General features: G+C 39.8%; 1 protein-coding gene across 4 annotated transcripts in view; it reads left to right on the plus strand.

Annotated features, from left to right (window-relative positions):
- MEIS1 (Meis homeobox 1) overlaps positions 1 to 25,648 on the plus strand; it is a 108,970-nt gene that overhangs the window by 67,288 nt on the left and 16,034 nt on the right. For all 4 annotated transcript variants that reach the window (XM_056487337.1, XM_056487338.1, XM_056487336.1 and 1 more), the window contains exon 9: positions 18,642 to 18,718. In XM_056487337.1, coding sequence (XP_056343312.1) covers positions 18,642 to 18,718 — 77 coding nt within the window. The remainder of the gene's footprint in view (positions 1 to 18,641; positions 18,719 to 25,648) is intronic.

Raw genomic sequence — 25,648 nt, forward strand, 5'->3', positions numbered from 1 at the left:
ATGCACTGCCTGGTGCCATTTTGCTGGGTTGAGTTTGGTCAGAATGATCCAGTTACCAGCCTCATGCCAGGCCTTAAAAGGGTTAAAGATGTTAATGGTGCTGTTAAAAATCCAGCTTGCCAATGAGCTATTTTGTGCAAATGGTATAAATATAAGATACACTTGTCTGGCTCATTTGCAAGCATTCTTTTTGACTTCTTTCACACAACTGGTGTTTTTGTGTTTAATTTAACAAGAAATGAGTAGTAAATGAAAGCTGCTGCCTGAAATCCCACTGTGAGCGTGTTTTGCACTTGGCTCCCTAGTGAAAAGGCAATTTGTGAAATTATGTGATAGAGTAATTAGATGAAGCCGGGGCTTCTGATTGTTGTCATGCTTATGTGGTAAAGGTTTGCTGGGGAAAAAAAAATAAAAAACACGTATTATTACCCTGGCAAGTTGGCTCAAAGCTTCTTCATTTATTTGTAAACAGAATATTTAGTGACCGCATAGGAAGTAGCTGTAATCACCAGCTCGTAAAGAAACCACAGCAGAGCTTTTGGATTTTTACAGAGTGCTCATGTAAAATTTAAGCTGGGAGGCAGAATCCCTGTTAATGTAATTAGGATCTAATTTACCACCCTTTGCACACAGATGTAATAATGTCTAGATATTTATTCTATCTTTAAGCACATTACATATACCTCAGTGCAGCAGTTACTGAACAGAAACAGGTGTGAGCACTTTCCGGATTCATTTTTACACTGTAAACACACAGCGATTTAAAGGGAAATATTTACCAAAAAAAAAAAAAAAAAAAAAAAAAAAAAAGAAAAAGAAAAAAAGAGGGGAAAGAATGTCTGCAAATGAGGCAGTAATGGACAGTTGCCCTTTATGTACTGATGGATTTCTCAATGGTTAAGTAAATTAAAGCAAATGCTAGAAAAATCAATAGGCTTGCAGAGTCTTGGTTGTGCCTCATAGACTTCAGGACAGAATGACAGATGTGGTGCATATGACCCATTTAAGTATTAATGCTTGGGAAATTGCCTCTGCGTGCAAGGTTATAGGCCTAGAAATATTGTTATATTAAATTACAGACAATGATATTTTTAAGTATATATGGAATTTATATGTTTCAGTTTAGCTGCTCTTTGGCATTACATTTGTCCTGGAAGATTAGTTGCGGAGTTGTTTCTCTGAAACGGTAAATCAGGTTTAAAAAAATGTTTGAACAGTGGATTGTCTTTCTAGGGCTGCTGCAGACCGGTGAGCATGTTGCACACTATGGGGGGACAGTGATGGTGTTGAATAAGAACCACATAGCCAATGTGTTCACTAGCAAATGTAGCATGTAAGTGAGCCGAAATTAAATATCATTAAAAGGCAGCTTTTGAAACAGTGAGAGGGCTGATGCAGTAACATAGGGTCACTGTTAGATTGGGGTGTTCTGTATGACTAAACACTAAAGTAAAATCCAAAGTGCGTGGTCAAGATGAGCTAATAAGGCAACCACCAAGAGAGATCTTTCTCATCTTCCTCACCGGCTGCAATTAGAAGGGGTGAGTTTGTATGGGCAGGATGAGTAAAAACTAACCCCACACAGAAATTCTCCTGAAATGGAGATGTTATGATTAATCCAAGCAGGCAGTCGAGCTCTGGATGAGATAGTGTTTGCCATCTCTGATTTCTTTCATTTCTTGCTGTACTTCCACCCAGGCAGCAGGGAAGTAGACCAAGTTAATTGTCTCTTTGTGGCATCTCTGGCAGGAAGAGTGTGAAAATAGCTGGGACCCTGATTTTGGTGTTGGCTTGAAGGCAGAGCAGTGTGTTGGCCATGCTTGCTGTCGGTGACAGCACAGCATACCTTGCCAGTTATCCTGATTTCACCCCAAACACCTGTTTCTGTGAAGGGAGCAGCGGATGCATTTTATATACAACTGCCACGTTTAATATTAGAAAGGAGCTTTAGACTGTCAGTAGCCCTGCTATTCGTTGCTGAAGGCATTACATAGTTTTCCTCTCAAAAATTAATTTTCATATTCCATTTCTTAATTAGATTTTTTTCTTTTTTTAATTTTTTTTTTCTGTTGTGGTTTTTTTTTGTTGTTTTTTTGGGGTTTTTTGGTTTTTTTTGGTTTTTTTTTTTTTTTGTTTGTTTGTTTGTTTCTTTTGTTCCTTGATTATCTCTGATATTTGATGTTTGGATACCACTGTCTCCCTTCTCTGGCTCTCTCTTTTCTGATTTTTCTCTTCCTTTTCCCTAAAGCACGAAAACTCACTGTGGAATAAAGCAGAACCATCTCCAGGGGGTATAGGGCTGCACACTGCTACTGGGAGTGCCAGTGACGATGACATTGTGGAGGGGCAGATTATTACTTTTGGGCCTGCTGAGGACCTATTTGTGTATTGAGGCTGGATGAGAGCGACTGGTGCTGAGGGCTGTCAGGCCAGGGCTGAGTGATGACAGACCCTTGTCATTTGCCCACATTCAGCTTCATTGCTATGGTGACAATACGCGGTGATGAAAGTGGCTGCTGAGGGTTGGACAGCATCCTCCATGGTTGCTGTAGCCGAAAGCATCTTTGCAACAGCGTGTTTGAGCTGCTGATGGCCCTCGGTGTCAGAGCAGCATCAAATCTCTAATGACAGAAACTCTCCACAGGTTTTTGGGTCCACAGGGATAATGCTCATGGCACCATTGCCAGTCTCAGCAACTTCTTGCATCAGTGACAAAAAATGTCTTTACCCATTTTAGTCCTTTTTCTGTGCCTCATGGTGGATTTCCCTGATTAATTTTGTGTGACATACAAGCTAGGTAAGCTGGTGCTTACCTGCAAAGCAGCACAGGGTGGCTGTGGTCCTCCTCCTGCCACATGCAAGGCAAACACATTAATCAGCATATAGGCAATGGCTGCTTTCATTAAATATACGTGTGAGGGGCCCTGGTGAACGGGCTCTTTTGTTCCCAACCAAACCAGAAGGGATCAAAGGTCAGCAGGAGCCCAGAAGTCATCAGTCTGGGAGGGTTTTGCTGGATCCTGGGCTTGTCAGCTCCATAGTCACCCCTGGCAACTTGGGCTGCCGCCTGCTTGCCTTCCCTACTGCCTGGCACAGAAGTGGAGCATCCGGTCTCTCAGTTGCTGTAAAAAGATGCTGACATAAAGTCGACATTTGAAATACAGTGTGAGCATTCCCATGCTCCTCTTTGGTATCCAAATTATTTGAGAGTGAGATTACAAAAATGATAAGTTGGATTTGTAGAGATTTTTTTGCTGTGTTCATCTTCAGGATGCGTTTTAAGGCTGCAAATTAATTTTTGGTTTAGTGACAAAAGGCAACCCGGAAAGAAGCAGCAGCATATTGCCAAAATGTGCTTCCATGCTTCTGTATATAAAAGTTCCCTTCTAAAAAACTTCTGGTATGGCATTTATTTCCTTTGAGCAGATCGATTTATTTTCCCTCCCCTCCCTGTGATGTTAAAGTACATTTGGCAGTAATCAGTTTATCCTTATTAGAAGCTGTGGTAAAAGGCAGAGTTGCTGAGTCAATTCACTCCATTTACTTCCCCTATTGAGCCTTAATGTGTCCCAGTCCCCACCCCTTACAGTGAAAACATCATCAATTATAGGGCTGACAGGAGCCTGGGTCTCAGTGTAAGTTGTTCCTTGGGGTTATTCATCTTGCACCAAAAAAAAACGGCCCTCAGCAATATTCATCACTTCCCCCTACCTAAAATGATTGAGTAAATAGTGAGGTGAACTATTAGAGGGGTAAAAAAGGGGGGAAAACTGAGTTTGAATATGTTGGGGGCAACTTTGGGCTCATATGGCAGGAGAAATAGAGCCATCTGCCAACATGCATCTCCCCACCACTGTTTAATATTGCTGCTGAAGGAGGAGGGAGGCTCAGTATCCTTCAGCCAGACACCTTACTGCTTCTCATAGCTTGACCTGCAAGAGCTTTTCTGTTTTGGCACCTGGGCTGGAAAAGCAGCTTCGGCCCTGGAAAAGCAGCTTCAGCACTGATGCAGCAGAGATGTGCTGGCTGCCCAACTCTCTGTCAGCTCCGTAGGGAAATACATTACAAACACTGCTCAGTTTAGTCCAGTTTGAACCCATTATATTTGTATTTGTTACAAACATCCTGAATCCCCTCTGGTGGAAAATAATTCAAAGTGGGAACCTAATTTTTAGAGGGTATTTTTTAATATGATATGGTAAAATCTTTTTATCCAAAACATCAGTAATAAAAAAAGCATGGAATAGAATGTGCTTTGTTACCATTACCTTCCCTTCCTACAAAACAAAGCAAAAAAAAGCCCATCCAGCCAAGCGAATCCAGACATGAAAACCTCAAACTTTGGGCTTATTTAAATTTTCAAAGTAATCTTAAAAAAGAAAGAGGCTCTGCTTTCCTTTACCTAAAAAATATAATGCAATCACGGTAAGGGAGGAGAAATTCCCTTAGCCATATACCTGGTTTGTTTTTACACCCGGTGCTGTGGTTAGATGGTTGTCTAAATAAACAGAGATTAGGTGGAGGGCTTTATCTCAAAGCTGGCACTGGTTATCACACTGCTTCCTCCCACTCCCTCCCTCTGATTGTGAGTTGTATAAGAAGACTTAGCAAGCATAACTTAGAGCCGATAACCTTTGAATGTTAGTTCAAGGAAGTTGAGCCATAGTAACAACAACAAGAGAAATTATGCAAACTCTGTCACAGACTATTCAAACAACTGGCAATTTGACCCTAATTCTGATTTAAAAGAAAAAGTATTTGATAAGTTTTTTTTTACTCCTAAAGTTCTATTTGAATTTAGCATGATCAATAATATTAATATTTGAGCAGCAGATTAAAAAAAAAAAAAAAAAAGATTCCAGGAATAATCTTGAGTTTATTCTTCAGATTCTCTCTCCTTTGGGGGTCTTACTTTAAAATTGCTTTAACAAAAGGAACCTGTAGCATTTCATTTGGCCAAATTGCTCCAGCCCTGCAGTTGAGGGTTGAATTGATCTTGATACAGCCCTGGAAGAAGACACTGTTGACATTTGTGTTTGATGGTAAATTATATATATATATATATATATATATGTACACACACACACACAAGCAGGGGACAAAAAGAGAGGATGCCGGGTGATAGGCAGCTTCTGGCTCTCCATGAAAGTAAATGAGAAAAGTCCTCATGGTTCTGCATGGGTGTGAGATCAAAATACGCCTTTTCTAGTGTATCTTGGCACGCTGATGGGCAGCATGCAGCATGCAAAGAGGAGGAGACGCATCTTTGGGGTCTTTGCAACATGCCGTCCGTAAAACAAACCAAACCAGCAAACCACAACCAGGGAGAGGAAAGAGGGGGAAGGCGTCCATGCGCTACCGCAAGGCAATGTCATCGCGATGTTGGGAAGCCAGCTCACAGTGAGCGGGTGAGCGCGGGCATCTCTGCCCTTGTCGTTCGCATTACCGCAGTGCCACGCGCCCAGTTACACAATGCGCAAAGGCGAGGGCTGTTTCTAGGACGGATAATTGAACATTAATACTCGTTGACATTGTCGTAGGAATGATATGTCAAGCTGACAGGGCCTGTGTGCTTGCATCTGCTGATCGGCTGCAGACGAAGGGGATGTTTGGCAGATTAGACCTGGGGCCTTGCCACTACCGAGCCAGCGGTGATACAGCCGTGAATCGTAAGCTGCCATCTTGGGCTGCCTTCCCAAAAACAGAGGGTTCCTGCTTTTGGGGGTGGAGGTTCACAAAGCTACACTGACCCCCGTACATGTACGCACACCTCTGCGCGCATAAAGATTTATGTACGCGTGTAAAACATTTTAAAGGAGAGCGTCCTTGATGCTGCATACGCATGAGTGCCGCTGTCGTCTGAAGCAACTGTTTTCAATCTACTAACGTGGGAATAAAAGGAAGCGGAAGAGATGAGGAGTTCTTCAGAAGCATTGAGAGCATGATCAAGTTTGATGAGGTGTTTCTGATTATCTCTATCTTAGGAAGTAAATGACATAAAAATGGTAGTGGAGTTAGGTTTTTTTTTTTCCTAGCATGTGTTTTGTCTCTCTCTTCTTCTGGATGTCAACAGACCCTTCAAGGCAAGGGTGCTGTAGATAAAGTAGTTACATTGCAATCACTCCTGTCTTCTTCTAGCCAAAATCTTGCAAATGGTGCTTTTCAATATAATTTCATTAAAAATATTCAGAGAGCTAATGTCTTTGTCACAGCATTTCTACAGCCAGACTTTGCTGCACAAGTTCAGAGGCATGAGAAGCAGATGGAAAACAATTACAGAGGCCTCTGACACTGAAGTCAGTTCTACTTTCTTAATATAGGGCTAAACATCATGTTTGTAATGTCTTGCATATAGTTTGGTTCTGCATAAAATGCTACAAAATAGGGCCCTTGAGAGCATCCATTATCACATTTTGGTTAACATCACAGATTTTAAAAATCCCAGTAGTACTGATGCCATGAAATAAAGCTTTCATCTGTAAAGATCTAGTTTCTCTTTGTTATTAAAATAAACTAAGCCATTAAACAAAATATATGCATATAATAGTAAAGTTCATAATCTCCTATCATCAAAATGATACATTCAACTTTTTTTTTTTTAATTGGAGCAGTCATCTTGAAAAGGTTCCTGTATAGAACAAGATCAAATGTGCCTGGTTGCTCTTTCTTACTTTGTAACTTGTTAGTGGTGACATTTTTTTTGGTCTTTAACTACTTTCATTTAGGTCTTTCTAAAATAAATGGGTTTTGTTCAGAAAGGAGGGAAAAGGGGAGGGGGATTTTTGAGCTTGAATTGAAAAGATTCATTGATTATATCTTGTCACTGTTCTTGTGAATCTTTAATGGCCATTGCATAAATGTGCTGAAAGCAACACATCGTCTTGATGCTTTTGCTTCCAAATGTGTGGATTATCTCTTTTACGGTAGTTTCTGTGAAGGCATCTGCATGTGTGTGGTGCTTGATGTGCTCAGACCTTAGAAGAGACCAGGCAAGAAAGGGATGCTCAGGCTGAGGATGGGGTGGACACTGGCTGCTTATAGCTGACTCTGCTTGGATTTTTGGCAACCCCTTCCAAAAAACCCCTGTCCTGGCCTCATCCATTCATCATGTAGAAGATGCCCACCGAGGGTCTCACCTTACAGAGCTGAGGACATATTCTTTGGGCAGCCCAGGCTTTGGCCATGCCACTGCAGCTCAGTGTCAGACCTAAAGTTACACTTGTGAAGACAGGTTTGCCATTTCAGGGCTCATCCCCAAGTGTTGGCCAATACCAGCGCCTGGGAAATACCTCACACCATGAATATTTCACTGAAATGCAAAGCTTGGTTCCAGCAACCCTCTGTGAGGGAGGATACTGTTAGGTCTTTGGAGGCTTTTGAAATCCAAGTGAAATTGATAGAGACCTGAACTGAATTTGGGGGAAAAGAATATTTCTTATGAGGGAGTCCTCTTGGTCCAAGAAATTTTCCAAGAAGGATGAGTCACATCCTGGTCCAATCCTTTTTAATGACATTTTTATAATTACAAGAATCAATGCATAGTGAATTTGTGGGCAAATGCATGTTAATTTAGGGTTGAATCTGGAGATTTGGTGAATTGTGATGTGCCTTTTCCCATCGCTCAGGAGATCTAAATCACACTTTCTTTCGTGCATGTTCTTGTGCATAGAAATATCATCCTGGGAGCATGTTTATCTTTTATTTATTCTGAAATTGGTTAGCATCAGACTTCTTTCTTTGCTAAGTTGGGTACATAATTAATTAGAGCAGTTGTTTTCTTTTGGAGACTTCTCAGTTCATCTCTCAGAGTTAAATTTTAAGGCCAGGCTGGTCAGAAATTGGATTTCTGTACAGGCCTGTACTCTGAAGCCAGTCAAAGGGATTTCACACACTAAATGGGTGTAGATAAATGAATTCTCTAGCCAGGAAGCAGAATTGCTTAGTCAAGTTTGCTGAGTTAAAACTTGTCTGTATTATTCATATATGCGATTGCACTGAACTTGGGTTATTTTAGCAGAAGAGAACTCATTAGACCTAAGGAATGAAGGAGGAATTTATGAGGTACTCTCATTTTAAAGGTAAAAATAATGGAGAGTGAACTTATGGGGAGGTAAAACCTGGGATGGATAAAATGAGAGCTCCTGAAATAGCTGGTTGGGTGCTGGAAAGTGAAGCCTAGCTCTAGCCCAGGTAAATTGCATTTGAATTTCAACCTCAGATCTGTATGCACTCTTCTTTGGCAGATGTTGAATTGATAATGCCTGTGTGTTAAAGAATTCTGATTGTTTCTTTTGCCACCTTAGCAGCTTATGAAAATGCAAGTAGCCCTGCCTAATGAATATTAATAAGAGTGATAGCTGGATAACACACAAGCCTGTGGCTCTTTGGAGATTGGATGGGGTTAGTTGGAGGATTGTTGTGACTGGGAATTTACATGCTTTTTAAGAATAAACTTCCTGAAAGCTTTCACATTCTCCTTTAAAAGCTGATATTTGTTCACAGTACCATGCTCAAGTATGCACGGGGATTTTTCCCCCTTTCCCTTTCTAGATACATGTGAGATTAGTGCTACAGATGGCATGTCTATGTTTTTTTAAAACAAGACAGTTTATTAGATAAGAAGAGAAAGAGGTCCTATGTCTTAAATTTACTTGTCCAGGGTTAATTGTATCAATAGCAATGTTTTTTTTTTAATTTTGCTTGTTTGTTTTTGCCTTTTCCCACAGCCCATTCTCCCAGGCAGCTGTGGCAGTTATTTGCGGGGCAGGGAAATGACACTGATGAATTCTGCATCTCCAAATGTCCTAGGAGGCTTTAAAGCCCATTTCATGCAGTTAGTTAATTGGCGGCTCGTTAGGCCCATTGCCGGACCCCACACGTGGCAGTCTAACAGCAGGGATAGCTGTGGCGTGGCTGGAGGATGGGAGGGCTCCAAGGACCTGGCTCTTCAGCTGGAGCCCCGTGGGCAGGCGCTGCGTGGAGCTGCTCGGAGCTCCCGGCGATGCCAGGCGGTGCTGGGCTCAGTGGTGACACTGGCAACATCCCTCTGTTTTCACCAGTGCTGTTCTCCGGCTCTGCTGGAGCAATCCTCTCCAGACCTTTGTTTACTCACTTGTAAAAATACCTACTACCAACCTTTCTGTCTGTGTCATAGGTCTCATTTGATCTGCTCTTCTTCCCAAAACTGCTAATTATGCAAAAAAACAAGGTGCCCTTTTTAATACCTTCCTGCTCTTTGTGAGCTGCAGGGGCAGACTTGAAAAAGAGGGTTAGGGTGGGTCAGAACTCAAAAGGCCAATAGAATCAGAGACATATTTATTTATTTATTTATTTATTTATTTATTTATTTATTTATTTATTTATTATATTATTTTATTTATTTATTTTATTTATTCATTTATAAAAGAAACTTACAATCTGGTCTTGATAGTAAGGACTGCTGTGATGCTGCATGGGGTGGAGTTCTTTTTCAGAGTGGTGGTTTAGGGCTGGGATACTCTTGGAAGGTTTCATGAAGGCTCCATGAAGATTCGGCTATTAAGATGCCTCTGCATTACCCTTTCTGCCAAATATGTAAAAGGACTTACTGTGCATTCACTTTACAAGTAAACTTGCTCTTTCTAAAGCTTGATGGAAACCCCCAACTTCAAAACAGAAACACATGTATGCAGTGCATTTCTCCTTTTGCAAAAGGCTTTTCTTTCCCTTCTCTTGTCATGACAAAAAGGCTTACTTTTTTTTTAGCCAATATAAGGGGAGAGGGAAGAGGGGGAGAGGCATTAAAATGCAGTTTTTTTCAATTACGTCCCGTTATTTGTCATCTTTATTGCTTTTCTATAGTTTTCATTGCACCTTTAATAGCACGCCTGGTCAGAAAAGGTGAGCTGGAATGTGAACACACTTGGCTGTGCTGCCGTCAGTGCCTATGAGCTGTGCTCAAATCCCAGTCCCTGTAGATTTTAATGTCCCTGCAGACTGCTGGCAGCCTGCTTCCAGCTGTGGCAGGCATGATGCAGTGAATTGCTTTTCAATGTTCTTTACTCAAATAGGCAGTAATTACAAGCTTAAAGAGGTTTAGTGGTCCAGTAAACTACATAATCACCCCTGAATTAGCCTGGGCTCATCAGTTGCAGTCCAGCAATCTCAAGACTGCTGTTTGTATGCAGGCTTTATCACGTAGCAACCTGAGCAGCAGGTGTGGAACAGCAAGAATCCCCCATAAACACAACTGTCTACTGGGGACAATGATCTCTAATGAGATGAGGCTACAGCATCACTGTAATTTAAGTGGGAAAATTAACGCCAGAGAATGTGCACTACTTCCAAGAGTCTCTGCTTCTTCAGAGAACAGCAGTGTTTTCCTGGCTTCTTTTTTTTCTTTTCTGTCCTTTCTTTTTTTTTTCTTCCCAGATCTTTAAATGCATCTTCCTTTCTTTTCTTTTTTTTTTTTTTTTTTTTTTTTTTTTTTTCCCCATGAAGAACACATTGTGGTTTTGCTTATAAGTTGAGTGGTCTTTATTCTTCTACAAGGATATGTTGTGAATATTTAATGGTGGACAGGGCATCTGTTCAAGGACTTTCCATGCCAACAAAGCAGCATTGCAAAATAGCAGCTTTATCTTTTCATTTCCTTCCTTGGTGGTAGTTTTCTTTTTTGTTTGTTTTGTTTTCAAGTAGAAAATGTAAAATAGAATGTAACCCTCCTCATCTTGGTGTTGAACCATTGGCACCTCAATGTGTTGGTTTCCTTGAACTCTCTTTGTATGATGGCTTCGTCCCTCCATGAAAAAAAAGTTCAAGCTCCTGGCAAGAGGTTTCCCAGTTTGTTTGGTGGCTGCTCTTTAAGGGTGCTGCCACCTTGGGAAATCTGCTTAAAGCTCCTTCTCCATCCAAAAGCCTGAGGTTCATATTAGAGATCTGGCTGAATACAGCAACACTCCATCAACCTGATTACACAGGTATATAGAGTAAGGGATGAAGGAAAAAGGGAGTGTTTTTATCCCTCATTTACAGGAGGAGCTCTTGAAGACAGCCTGAGAAAAAGAGGAAAAAGCACAAATAAAAGCTTTCAGCTTAACTCTGTGGGATTACAACTGCTGGTACTGGCGTTTCCCAGAGATTGTAGAGTTATTTCTGAGCCCACCTGTTTAGAAAGTCATTTGAGGTAGATAAGGACAGTGACTTATTGCTGAGAAAAGGCTTCTGGTTAGGAGATATTTACCTGGGCTAATCTGTCTTAGGCTGGCTCTAAAAACAACAGCAGAGCTTTTATGGAGTTATCAGGTAGTTGGGATTTCCTTTGGTGTGCTGGTGATATTTTTTCTTCCTTCCCAAAAACTGCTCACCTAGGGAAGGCTGGGGTTTGCCTTCCTGCCTTTTCACAGCTGCCTGATAAAGATGTTGGCTTAACTGAAAAGCTGGGTTTCAAGGCTGTGAATTTTAGCTCTAAGGCGGTTGCCGTCAGATGATGCATTTCCTTAGTTCCTTTGGTGTCATTTGGCTGTAGTGTTTCGTAGTTTTGGCTGTGTGCTGCACTGAGGAGAATTTTGCTAATCATTTGGATGCATTTTTTCTTTTAATTTCCCTCTCCTTTGTTAGTTTTAGGCTGAGAAAGAAAAACAATAAATAATAACAATAGTAAAGAAAAATGGCAGAGGATGCAAAAAGTGCATCACCCACATCACATTAGCACAAACAGTCTTGATCCTAGAGTAAAAAATCCCTTCTTAAGTGTGTTAAATGAAATTAATATGTATGTGTAAGTTGTGTGTGTGTGTGTGTGTGTGTGTGTGTGTGTGTGTGTGTGCATACATCAGGCACCAAAGGAATGTTTGATATGGGAAAAGCTTCGCTCAGTTACCCAGGTATGGTGTGGGAGTGTCTGCATAGACTCAGCTTGAACTGAAAACCAGTAGGAGCCAGAGTAAACTCCAAACACTGAGGTCTATCAGACTGTCTCCAAAAGGAAATAGCAGAAGCACCATTGCTTGGACTAGCTAAAGCTCAACTGGAAAAGGCAGTGGGTAATAATATATGGTATGGAAGGAATAATATTGTAGCAGCCAGGAGATGGATTAGATGAGTTAAAAGGTTTTTCCATTTTCTGACTTCTGTAATATCCTGTTCAAGGGATGATCTGAACTTTTTTTCCTTAATGAGTGCTCACATTATGAGTAATTTGATGGGGCCACCAGAGAAGTATTGGCAGCGCATCCCAAGCCATACCATGTCTCTCCATCAGCCTTGGAAAGGATATTTATGTTAGTGAGTGCCAAAACTTGTTCACAGACAACTCTTGCAAGAAAATTATTTACAAAAGGACAAATGGGAAAAAAGGAGAAGTGCTTTTTTTTTCCCCGGCATAACTTCTTCATTAAAAAGGTCGCTGATGCCAGTGCCTCTTTTCCCTCCTTGTAAACCCCCACATAGGAAATGTCTCCTCCCCGCCTCTGCCTGCAAAACCACCGCAGCCCTTGCTTGATTAGGTTGGCTGAGAACACATGTTCAGATTTTAAAATTTCTGGGGTATTGTGTCTGCCTTTTACACTCTGCATTTTCGTTAGGAGAATCAGATTCTGCCTCCTTTCCTCACCTTTTATTTTTTGGCAGAATTGCCAAAGCAGCCTGCAAACCCTTTTGTAAGGGGCACGATAGGCAGTGTCTCAGAGCCCATCTCATAAGACTGGGCTGATGCAAAAGCCCAAAGAAGCAGTTTATTGGCCTTGCCATAGGGATACTGGCGAGTCAAAGGGATGCAGCATCAAGTCACACTGCATATTTTGATTCATTTTTCATTTTAGAAGACCAAACTCATCTGTTGATCTTGTGTTCATAGTTTGCAGTTCAATAACTGGCAGCACCAGGATTTATTAACAGTAATGTTACAAAAAAGGCCTTGAACTATTACAATAAGTTGAGGAAATTTTGTGTTTTGAAAGAGGAAAAAGCTGGCTTTGTCTGCAGCATGACTGTGTCATATGGACTAAGTTTTCTTGCTGTGCTGAAAAAGCAACAAGGAGCTTGAAATGCTGAAGCCAGCTCACACTTCAATAGCATTATCAGGCTGACTCACTACTCTCAGCCAAGGAAAAGACTGTGCAAACTTTGCACAAGCTTTTTTTCCCTCCCAGCCTCAGAGATGTATTTCTAATAAAACAACTTCCTTCTCAGTGTTTTAGTATTTCCTCCAATGTGCAAGCCAATCCCATGGGATAAACAGGATCGAGTTTGCAGCTTCCGAGTTGAATTTTTTTCTTCTCCCCCCTCCCTACCAGGTCACCTCAACTTGGCAACTTTTTACAGCCTTGCCTGAATATAAAGCAGGTCACAGGGATGGTCTATAAACCTATTCAGGCAGTCTCCAAAATAGGCAAGAGGGGCTCCACGCGTTCTCTTTATCACTCTCTCTCAACATGCTGGTGGCCGATGAAGAAAGGAGGTTGCAATCTTATGACTTTATGGATAGTGATCCAACCATTTTTTGGCTACTTTTTGAGTGCAGAAACCCCTGTTATTCTTTAGGAGGCCAGAATGTGTGAGGATCTAGGACTCGACTGCTATAAATTCAAGCTCTGTTCTTAGACTGCACCATGCACTGCTTTTGTAATGCAAATGGAAGGCACAAAGTGTCCCTTTGATAATGTGCAGTCAGGAGACAAAAAAAGCATTCACTGCAACAGTAAAACTAATTCATAAAGCTGAGACACAATAGGAAAGCATTATAGACATAAAAAAAATAGTAATTTCTTGTAGATCAACTTGATCATTAATGTAAACAGTTCAAATGCAAACCAGAAGGAAGCTGGGGAAGGGGAGCGAACCAAATTGCTGTGCTGCCACCTTAGCTAACCCTGGACAAGTTTAGGTAAAGCAATAATATAGAGCTCAGCACAAAGTCAATGTACAGTTTGTTGCTGGACGGCTGATCCTTGGGCTTTATTCTGACTACTGAGTTAGGCTGGGTTTCTCTTCAGAAACAACAAAATCACAGCGTTGGGATTTTTTTTTTCTTTTTTTTTTATTTTGATGTTAGAAAACAGTTAATAAACACTTGGGGCATAAATTTTAAGGGGGTGATTTCATCACTTACCAGAGTTTAGCTCAAGGTCATCTCACCTTGGTGCATTGCACTGAGCTCCGGAGGAGGCGGAGGGCTGGAGGAAGAGGATGAAAGAGCTTCCAAAATGATGCTCGTGGCACAGCCAGCCAAGCGACGGCGCTGCCACGGTAAGGGCAACGCTGGACGCTTGCCACAGCCTCCTCCAAACAGAGCAGGCAGCCTTTCTCCTTGCTCCTGGAGAGCTGCTTGGCACTCTTGGTGTTGAGCTGGTTCGGTGCCGTGAGGAGTTAGTAATCTGGGGGGTGAGAAGGGCAGATTATTTTCCCATTTTTCTGGCACCATTATGCACTGCTGTCGCAGAGGAGGAGGGGAGGCAGTGCTGTTGATGCCGGATTACAGATAAGATAGTCTGTCACTGTCCTGGCATCCAGCATTTGCTGCCTGGGGTGGAAAATTTGAGGAGAGGAGTACAAGGTGGATAAGATGTAGCATTAAGAGACACCCTGTGACGCTTGCTATCTGTACCTTATGGCGATTTTACCACCATCTGTAGTCAAAGGTGATTTAAAAAAATCTTATTGCTTCTTTTGCTAAAAATGCTCTCAAAATTAAAAAATGGGCTTTTATTAAGACTACTGCTCGCTAAATACCATTCATAAAACAGTGGCAAGAAAGTATGGTGGAAAGTTAAATTTTTCTCTCTGTCACTTTGATTTCTTTGTTACTGCTAAAATGACTGCTCTGACTCATATTTTACATAGTTATTTTTACCTTTTCAAATGTTCCTTAACTGTTCATATTACCCTGGGCAAATCCCCCAGGGATAATTTTCATTTGCATGCAGACTTTGATGGTGTTATTAAGCAATCACTTTCTGTACTAAGTCATTATTAAAAGTAATACCACAGAGCCTCAAAAACACATTAATGGTGCCAAACAATCCGCATTTCAGTGCTAGATTTATGGAAAGGGAAAAGCACAAGGTCTCATATCATTCAGTGGATGCTGCTGTATAGCTCTGTAGCAGCAGCAGACTTGATCAGAAAATATCAGAGCAAATTCAGAGCCCTAATCTGTTGTCAGCCTTATTTCTTTCGAAGCTCCTTTTTTTTTTTTATTGAACCTGCCTGCTTCCTATTTGTTTTTCCCCTTGGATTTACCCTTTTCCTCTGGCCTTGGCAAGAAAGCCTGTCTGCAGTCTTCTGGTGTACACAAGCTGGGCTGGTTCTGGGAAGGAGGGTCAGCCTTCCCATCTGTAATCACTGTTTTATGGCTTTCACTCGAGGTGTTAATGCAGATCAAATGGAAAACAGTCCAGCATGAGTGTTACAGCTTCTCATGCTGCCCTGCATACGGTCCCAATCATTAATTCTGTTTATAAGACCTAAAGGTAATTCTGTTTGCTCTCCTAATGCATTGTAGCTCTCCCGGTGTCCAGTGTCTCTTTTCTTCAATTCCCATCTTGATCAATTGTTTGCAAATAATTAAGCTTTTAAGAGATAATGGTAGGAGCTAATGTACACAACAAAGTAAAGGTCTCAAGTCATTGTTTATTGAACAGTTTGCCTTGATATCCCAGAGTGAGCCAGAGTGATAGGTAGACTTGTCAGCTGAAGTCATGGCAGTGTTTTTAGTCATTCTTCCCTATATATTTATATATTTATATATTTATATATTTATATATTTATATATTTATATATTTATATATTTATCTATTTATCTATTTATCTATTTATCTATTTATATATTTATATATTTATATATATTTATATATTTATATATTTATATATTTATATATTTAGTAAAATTATGGACTATCTCAAGTTGGAAGGGACCCATAAGGACCAACTCCAACTCTCTCCTCTTCACACAACTACCTTAAACTTAACCATTTGACTAAAATATGTTTTATACATGTTCATACAAATATAATATAATCTATACACACACAATATATACATCCATATCTATGTGCATTTCTCTGTACTCCTTCAAATAGCCATTAGAAAGTTTTCAGAAGACACTGATTATTCTTGTGTAGGTGGAGTGAAGACCAAGAGCAACAGTTTTGACTGAATTTTCTTTTTCTTCATAAAATGCAGTTCTCAGGGTTTCCCTCTTTCTCTCTGTTGCAACGTGATGTTTGCCTTTGCCTGTAGCACAGGCCTTCCAAGCCCTGTGGGTGGGAATGCAACAAGGCTTTGAATATTTTTATAGCAACCTAGCCTGTGGCACGCTGGTTCTTTGTCAAGTCATTTCTATTATTTTACTTTATTTTTAGTCTACAAAGGAACAACTCGTATGATCCACAGAAAGCTTATATAATAATGTTGCATAGTGTTTAAGATTACTTTAAAGTACACTGAATCATAGTTAAAAAGTCTGCCGCATTGTGACCCTTTAGCTAAGAGGGATTAGCTGTGTTAAATCCCAGGCTGTCATGTGATTATGGCAATTACAGATTTATCACAAAATTAAAAGTTTATGCTGTACTAGGATATGAAAAAAAAAAAAAATCAGATTACCATAGACATTCCACAATTTGAGGAATTTGTAGTTCAGGACTTTTAAAGCAATTATTTTTACAGTGACAATATTATTCTGATGCCTAATTTTATCCAGTCTTGTCTATTTAAAAAAAAAATGTCCAGAACAATTGAAAATTGCTTAATGGAGACAGACTTCTCAATTCCAATAGCTAGAGGCTGTCTAGTAATTATTGCTTGCTGCATGAAATTAGACACAGTTTGTTCAATTACTTAAAATTAGATCACATGTAAGGTGGCAAAGCAAAATAAGAAAAAAAAAAAGAATAATTCTGTCCTCACTTGATAGCAAAGTAATGCAATGAGAAATAAGCTGTAAAGATGAAAATGTTACAAATCATCTCTGTAGGGTTTGGGGTTTTTTTGTTTAAGGGAACCAAAATGTTGTGTTCAGATAGACGGACATGAGTATGACTGTTGTGGATGAATGTGTGTAGAAGGCAGACAGTAAAACATGCTATATTTTTACAAGTGTAAAATGCAAATTACGCATAAAAAAGAAGTCAAATCCCCTTTCTTCTGTTTTTCACTTTATAATTCTGAAGCTATTTCCTGTACACACAGAAAATACAAGGGATGGTTTACAGGTGTGCAGGTCATCTGTGGGCTTCCTGTCAAGAGAGCAGTACTTATAAAAGAACTGAAAATTCCTCAACATTTTTGGGTGAAAAAAGATAAAAAGTCTCGATGGCCATGGTGGTGGACTTTGAAATGGGTGTATTGAGTTAAGAGAAGTTCCTGGAGTTGCAACAAAAATTCCTCTTTGGTAATGTGAGGTGATACTTGCATGTAACATTGGCATGAGAAGTCAGACTATGCTGTTTACATGAACATGTAAAATCTGCTAAATAGCTATAATGCCAAGAAGATTGTGGGATTTTATGAAGTTTTAATTCTTATGCTTTAGAAGGGTTTCAGTTTATGTCTTGTGTAATATTACACTGAAGAATACATCCAGAGAATAAGGGAATATTTGGGGATTTAAAAAAGGATGAATGTGTAACTGTAAATGCTTCATGACAATCAACTGCTAAATGGTGTTGGGATAGGACTAACCAGTTATATCAAATGATCTTTATTGGAATGCTGTGAAGAACCTTGCAGCAGGTCAGGTCTGAATCAGATAGGTAGTGAGACTTGGGCATCCAGGTTAGGAGCTGAACCAGTTTCTCAAAACAGGACTTTTCCTTGAAACTGTTATATGTACAGTATTTGGCTACTTTCTTTTGGGGCAGTGACATTTTTGCATAGATGGGAAGGACAGAAATTGTATTTCTACATTTCAGACTTGGTTGTGGTTTTTGCTGTTGATTTATTAAGCAATCTGTATTCATGCAGAAGCAATTTTTCTGAGAAAGCAAATCAAGTTCTCACAAGAAACTTATGATTGAATTATAACATTATCTTCAATTAAAGGAGTATTTATTTTCTGTCTCTTAGGATTAGCGCAGCACAGCTATGCTAATGTCAGGCAAAAATGTGCTGATTGTTGACCTTGCATTGGCCTGTGTTCAAAACCCAGGCATTTGTTTGTGTTCAGGATGCTGATCTTATTTGCAAATTATTTTGGGGCACTGGCAAGTTTTACCTTCACTATCTTGGAAAACATCAGTGTGTTTTAGTTTTACAGAGAAGTGCTTTATCACATTCTTTGTTGTTCCGTTAAAAACAGAAAAAGGAGAAAAAAATTAGATTATTTTACTCTAATTGGTCATTTGAGACAAGTGCAGAAAATTTTGAGCTAATGCAACAAATATCCTTTTCAAGTATCAAGGTACTGTCAGTATCCTAAGCAGTTATTTCTCCACTTCACTAATCTTTATAATTGGCTTGTCTTTTACTGCCATTAATTATGTGATGTAGTAGCCCATTAATAATTATAAAAGAGTGACACACCTCAGCATTTTCACCTTTCAATAATAGATGTCATGCTTCTGTTTTGGTTTGGTTTGGGGGTTTTTTGTTAATTTAAAATAAAAAGTAGGCCAAAAAAGCACATTGTTTTAAATATTTGTATTTATTTTGGTGTCTTATAGCACCCTTACCCTTCAGAAGAGCAGAAAAAGCAGTTGGCACAAGACACAGGGCTCACTATACTTCAAGTGAACAATTGGTAAGTAATTTTCCTTAGTGTTTCTATATGGCCACTGGCACCCTCTGGCTATTCCTTTGTGGCTTTGGGGACACATCTTGCCCTTGTTTGTCCCCTCCCCAGCTGTTTATTGATACAAAAGGGACATAACCAGGTGAGTGGTTTTAGGTGTAGAAAATATGAGGTTTGCTACTGTATTTTAGTTTCCCATCATTTGGGCAGGTCTTAGTGTATTCACATTTGATACCAGTCCTCCTTCTGATTGAAGATACTGCTCTTCAATAGGAAGGCACATCCATTTGCAGAACATTGGTCTTGGAAGAGGTTCAGATGTTGAGGGTAAAAAGGGACAATTGCTTCCATTTCTGCTGAGCATATTGTTATTTGGGGTGCAGTCATGCTTTTTATAGTGTTGTTAGAGCAGTTTTTCCTTTTGACTGACATTCTTGTATCTCTTTATCAGTTTGTTTTCAAAATACAGTTTATAAATGAACTTTGACGACAATCTGGTTCTTTGCTGCTGAAGTACAGTGTGAAGCAATTTTATTTATTTGCTCCAGTTGAGGGTTGGTGGAGCCCCTGCTCTGTTATAGTAGTGATTCATTTGGAGGAAGTCAGGATCCGTGCTGTTTCTGCAGTGGATCTTGGGTTGCTAACTGTTCAGGGTGAAACCCTAGTGAAAATTGCTCATGATTTAAGTATCATACAGGAGCAAACCTCTTTAAAAAAAGTTTGATTTATTATCCTTTGATACTGTGTCAAAATGTGGGTTCCTCCCACTATCCCAGAACAAGTGTCATACTTGAAGTGTATTGCAATCTAATACCTTGTAAAACTAAGTGTATCTAATTAATTGTCCTAATATTTTTAGATTAGTGTTTATGATGGGAAACCTTATCCTGTTTGAAGTAATACCCAGAAAATGGCCAAGGCAAACAGGAAGCCTGCTAGGGAAAAGGGAGGGAGGAATGCCAGTTTGCAGACAAAAGTTGTTCAATAAGTGTCAGAGATTAATATTACTGAAGCTCTGATTACATGGCCTAATCCATTTTAGTGAATAAATTTGGTCTTGATGTCCATTGCACCTACATTAACAAACCCTCCTCTCTTAGAGAGCGTAGGAGCCTATGGGAGAGATTTCAGATATATTAAACCCCATTACAGAAAATGTAATTTCTGTCAATATAATCCCATGTATTCTTCAATTTAGTACTTTAGAGATAACAAGCTACTTACAATATATTTGCCTTTGGAGGATTAATTTACAAAGTGCACTATCTGGGAGACGCAGGCGGGCTCACATAAGCATAGCTTGTAAGGGTTATCAATTTCTGTGACCCCACAGCAGCCCAGGGAGATCAATTTTTTGAAGCCCTTTAAGATGCTGAATAAAGGAAAATACCAAATACTTAGTGTATATAAAGTATGCTTCCAACATACTTACTTTAAAATGAATAAAAGGCATAAAATGTAAAATTTATGTGTTATAAGGTAGTGTAACCCACAGTATTTTGGCTCAGCCAGAAAAAATTAGTGTTCGCTTCAACTTTACATCCTCTAGCCTTCATCCAGGTGTTACCATAATTTATATGGGTTTCCTTCAGTTCCACAGTGGGTGCTTTGGCCACTGAGAAGCTGTGGATACCCATCAGGGTCTTGTTTAACAATGGGGTGGAGAAAAGGTGTGCAGCTTCTGCAGGGTCTGGGAGTGTGGGATTCAGCATGGGCAAATGTGTCAGTTTGGGATGGTCCATCAAAAGAAATTTTTCAAGATGATGAACATAGGATGGATTCAGCTAAAGCTGGTGGAATTTCTCCAGAGTGACATTCAGTATGTTTTCTTTCGGTTTTCTTTCCAGGGTGTTTTTCAGTACCCATCTCTCCTCAAATATGAGGAGTTTTTTCTTTTACTTTGTCAGGTGTGTTCTTATAAGTTCCTTATGTTCAAGGAAAAAACAAAAAAAGAGGTCAAAATACATTATAACTGAAGTCTTGTGGATATAGGGCTTGAGCTAGTTCAGTAATTCTGCTATACAATTGTATAAATTATTGAGACAATTACCCTTCTCTCCCCTGAGCACAAGAATTTAACACTATAGAGGCAATGGGACTTTCTTAAATCACAGGTAGTGGGCAGAGATGCCAAAATATGGCACTTCAGCCCCTGCTTTTTGTAATGGATGCTAAGGAACAAGGAGACTGTGAAACTGTCGCTAAGTGTGCAGGTTGCACGGGGAATACCCTGCCATGAGGTGACAGTGAGCTACTCATCCCCTCCCAGATCTCGGGGGGCTAGGGAGCAGTCTTCTCAAACATTTTGCTAGATCCCTTTTCTTCTAAGGCAATGTGCAGAAGAAACTCTTCCTACCTAAATGTTTTGCTGCAGGGAAGAGCTAACATAATTTCTGGTTAGTTTTGCCTTTCTTAAGCAGGCTCATAAGTCATTCAGCCACAACTCACAGAAAAATTTGCCTTCCTCCTTAGATTCTTCCAAACTTGTTAACACACATGTACATTTTTGTATTAATGATGAGTCATTGTAAATCACTGTTGCAGAGATTAAATAAAATGCTGAAGGGCAGGCTGGGTGCAGATCAGTCATAAATTATTGGCAGCAACACAGCGTGTGGGAATACACGAAATGTGCATGAAAAACATAAACTCATGTCTGGTAGCATGGTCGTTAGCCCAGACTGGGGATGCTGGATTTTCTGGCTGGAATTAGAAGTTTGCCACAGACCAGTCAGTGAAGAGAACATTTGTTTTCTGCAGAATGAAAGCATTTAAACAATTTTTTTTTGTCATATTTTGAATGCCTTTTCAGTATGTGCTGGTTGCATACTTCAGTTCTCTGCTGTAATGAAAAAAATGTTGATTTTCACATATGGACTGACCTGGTATAGGGGCTCCCCAGGCTGATGCACATAACCCCTGTTGATGGTGGAGGAGTCACAGGAATGGGATGATGATGGAAATGTGCAAGAAAATATATCCGTGGAAATGCACATGGCTTTAAAAATACTACAGTCCCTTTACCATGACCCTTTTCATTGGGTTGTTTTATTTTTTTTTTTTTTTAATAATAATGAAATAATCCACACAGAGGATTTTTCTCTTTTCTTTTTTTTTTCCCCCCACATGACAACTTCCCTTGTGAATTATCAGTGTTGCCTTCTAGAACCATCTTTTTGCCTCAGTCAGATGTTTCTGCTGTGGGAAGAAGGAGCCCTTACCCTGTTGCAAAATAAAAAAAAAAATCTGTGGAAGGTAGGAAGATAGCAGAGTTCAAATGTCATTAGTCTAAATGAACCATTCAGATCTCTGTTGCATTGCTTGTTTAACCCCACAGCAGTTTAGGGTTCCAAGCACAGTAATATGAACAAGAAGGGGCACTTGTATGATGCCTATATGGACATGATGGAGACCTGAACAGGTACAGGTTAATAAGGTGCTTTTCCTGGGCAATAAAAACAATGAATTGAAATATCCAGGTGTGATCCAATCACTTCTTACCTCTGCTGAGAGCCAGTCAGGCTATATTGAACAATCTGTACGGTTTTCTTGTTTACTACATCCCAGCTGAATCCCTTCCCATTAAGAGCTAATGGTAAATAATTACTGGTGGTAGTCTATGAAGAAGAGAGAGCAATTCTGATCAAGGGCTGCATTAGATGTCAGATGCTTGTTTATGTTTTAGAAAAGTCTTGGTGCACACAGATAGATGTTTGTATACTTGTAGAATAATGTGCCTATATAGCCTCCCTATATGTGCATGCCTATATGTGACTGTCTCTCTAAATAGTGTTGCATCCAACTGCATCAAAATGATTCAAAAACAAAAAAGATCATTCAAATCCTTAAAGCTTCAGCCTTTATTAGGTGTTTCTATTCTGCTTTTTCCAAATACCCTTGTGCTATCTAGGGCACAGCCCAGACAATGCTGGAGCAGCTAGTCAATATTTTATCTTGCCCTCATTCTTCCGTGCTTCGTTTGTTGAGCTGTATTCAAACAGTGCTTGAAGATGGAATTAATAATTACTGCTGGGCTTTCCCGTGGCACTTACTGCTGTAATACCCAAGTCCTTCCCTGACCTCCACGTGCTTATATATGCATACAAGGTTGTGGGTCTGCATGGTATTTTTACCCTGCAAAGAGAAAGAAAAGTGTTGTCCTGGTTCACAGGGGAAGAAGTGAGGCTCATAGAGGTCCAAGTCTAGCACAGTCACAGGTGTTGGGTTGGTCTGGGACTGTGAGGTGACTCAGAATTACAGCAAATTATTCACATTTAGGGTCCAGCAGTCATTGAAACTTCATGTTTCATGGAAACTCCGAGTTTTGAGTGCTTGGTGTCTTACATTGCCAATGTTCACTGTTGGATATGGAGAAGTGAGAAATCAGTAACTTATGGTGAAAATTTTGGGTTCAATGATTTACTTAGTAGCTTTCAATCAGTCCAAGCAAGCAGCAGAGCTGAATCCTGTTCTCCAGTGCAGTGTTTGGCTGTGTGAACCAGGCTTGCTTTTCATCCTGCCTTAGTCATTCAACTTTGTAAAAGGTTATTACCTGTTGAAATAGATTTTTTTATTTTATTATGCCCTGGCCCTGACATAATTGTCATTGGGATGCTTGAGACATTGACCCAATCAAAAATGGTAGCATGAGCTGGTAACTAAACTGTAATGAAGTACTTTAAAGCCTAGGGTGCGAGCAACTCTAGTAATATGGTGTCCTAACTCTTGAGTTATTGATTTTATAGTCTTGGCTTCTTTAAATGTTAGTTTTGTATATAATTTCCTAGGCTTGCAAAAAAACTCAAAACAAACCCCAACCAAACATATCAGAAAAAAAATTATTAAGTAAATTAATAAAAAATTTCCCTGCTCTTATTCTTGGAGCCAGATGAAGTGGATTTTACTGAAACCTTTTAAGAAAGACATTTCAAAAAGGCTCCAAGACCAACCCAAGGATTAGTGTGGAAAATCAGAGATGGACTTGAAATAGGAAGACCTGACGACCTTACTTTATGTAGCACAGCCAGCTCAGAGCACAGACACACAGAAATAATTTATTTCTCCTTTAGTCCCCACATAACTCTTCTCCAGCAGGAAATTCCTTCTGCCTCCATTTCTTTGCTCATGGGTAAGTCTAGTGATGGAGTTTTGCTGCAGTAGTTGCATGGGCAGGGGAGGAAGCGCTTTGCCATGGCCTGGGCAGGCAGAGTGTATGGTGGGACAGGAGGATTTTGCACTTCTCATGGGAGAGTACTCCCCACAACCCAGCCATGGATGGGGAGCACCACTGGGAAGAGTGTCCTTTCCATCTGCTCACCCTGGCTTGCAGATGGTGGGGTTACAGATGGAGCAGATGGGGGAATGCAGATTGGGAGATGCAGGTGGAGAGGTGCAGATGGGACCAGATACAGATGGGCAGATGCAGAAGGCCCTTGCCTGCCTCTCCACAAAGGGGCAGGGGAAAGAAGAATGGCTGCACAACTCTCCACTTTTTGGGAAACAGTCCCAGGCCCCTCTTTTCCCTCTGTGCTTTTTTTGTCATAGCCTGAAAGGGGTTTGGTGCATCTGAAGCACACTCAAACACCCCCAAATCCAACTGATAATGTTGTCTGGTGTTTCCCATGTGTTTAGCCCCATTCCAGACCCTGGAGGGGACAGAACAGCTCCTTCAGGAGCTGAATGTTTAGCATAGACATCATCTTTGCTCAATTCCTTCATGGAGGGTGATATTCACCCTGAGCAAAAGGCCAGCACATGACCAGTGTACCACTTTAGTCCCACTTAAGCACTATTTTTAGGGTGTAAGTGGGGGAGGAGGCCAGCAGGGAGGGAGCATAGCAAAAGCAGGTGCTGGTCCTATATGCAGGGTTGGATTTTCACCCCTGTTGCCTACCAAATTGTAGACTACAATAAGAAGGGAAGATACTTGATTTGCCGAGCACATCGCATGCAGGGATTTTTAGTCCTTGGAGAATAAAATATCTGCTTATTTTCAGATGTATCTATTACTGCTTTTGTTTCAGTAAACAGATTAAATGAGAAAAGGTCAAGATGCAATTTGAGTCTGTGTAAGAACATAACAAATACTTTTCTCAGTAATCAGATATAGTAAATACAAGTACTTATTTACTTGTAAATGTTAAAGCATTCACAAATTATCCTCTCAACTTCAGCAATATGAACCTAAACATCAGATTTTGGAGAAAATTTACTTTTCTCTTCTGTGTGATTATAAAATATATATAGAATATATATAGAATAGAATGGAATATATATATAGAATTATGAATAGAATAGAATAGAATAGAATAGAATAGAATAGAATAGAATAGAATAGAATAGAATAGAATAGAATAGAATTATATAGAGTGTAGAGTATATATGTAGAATATAGTTGTTATTTAAACATTGTTCTGCTAGTGGGAAAACATGCAAAAGCAAGAAAAAAATAGGAATAAGAAAGAATATATGTTTTGGGTTTTACAAATAAATATTGTTTGATATTCCAGAGAATAAGACAGTAGGTGTTTGTGGTATGAAAATCATTCCCCTCCAAGAAAACACCCTCAAAACACCAAGAAAACTATTTTTAAAAGTATCTTGCTGGGTGAATTGTTACATCGTTTGAGCAGTTCAGAATGTGTGCGGTAAATTAGCTGTTCTAAATGTACCATGTGCTGGATTTTTCAAGCAGATTTTTGCATTTATGTTTTCACTAAGTCTTAGCTAATTGTTATGCCTTTCACCTTGAATGCCAATTGTAATAATAATATTACATCTGTAGTCTATTTTTCTGTTCTTAAATTACAGCAATCAGGAATACTCACTAGGTAAAATCCTGTACAGTTACTCATAAGAAAATATTGAAATCAGATGAAAAAATAATGTTTGGCTTGCATATAGCCTTAGACAGCCCTGGAGAGCTGCCAGGCAGTCAAG

The sequence above is a fragment of the Oenanthe melanoleuca genome, chromosome 3 (genome assembly GCF_029582105.1).
Source record: "Oenanthe melanoleuca isolate GR-GAL-2019-014 chromosome 3, OMel1.0, whole genome shotgun sequence".
Taxonomy (NCBI): Eukaryota; Metazoa; Chordata; class Aves; order Passeriformes; family Muscicapidae; genus Oenanthe; species Oenanthe melanoleuca.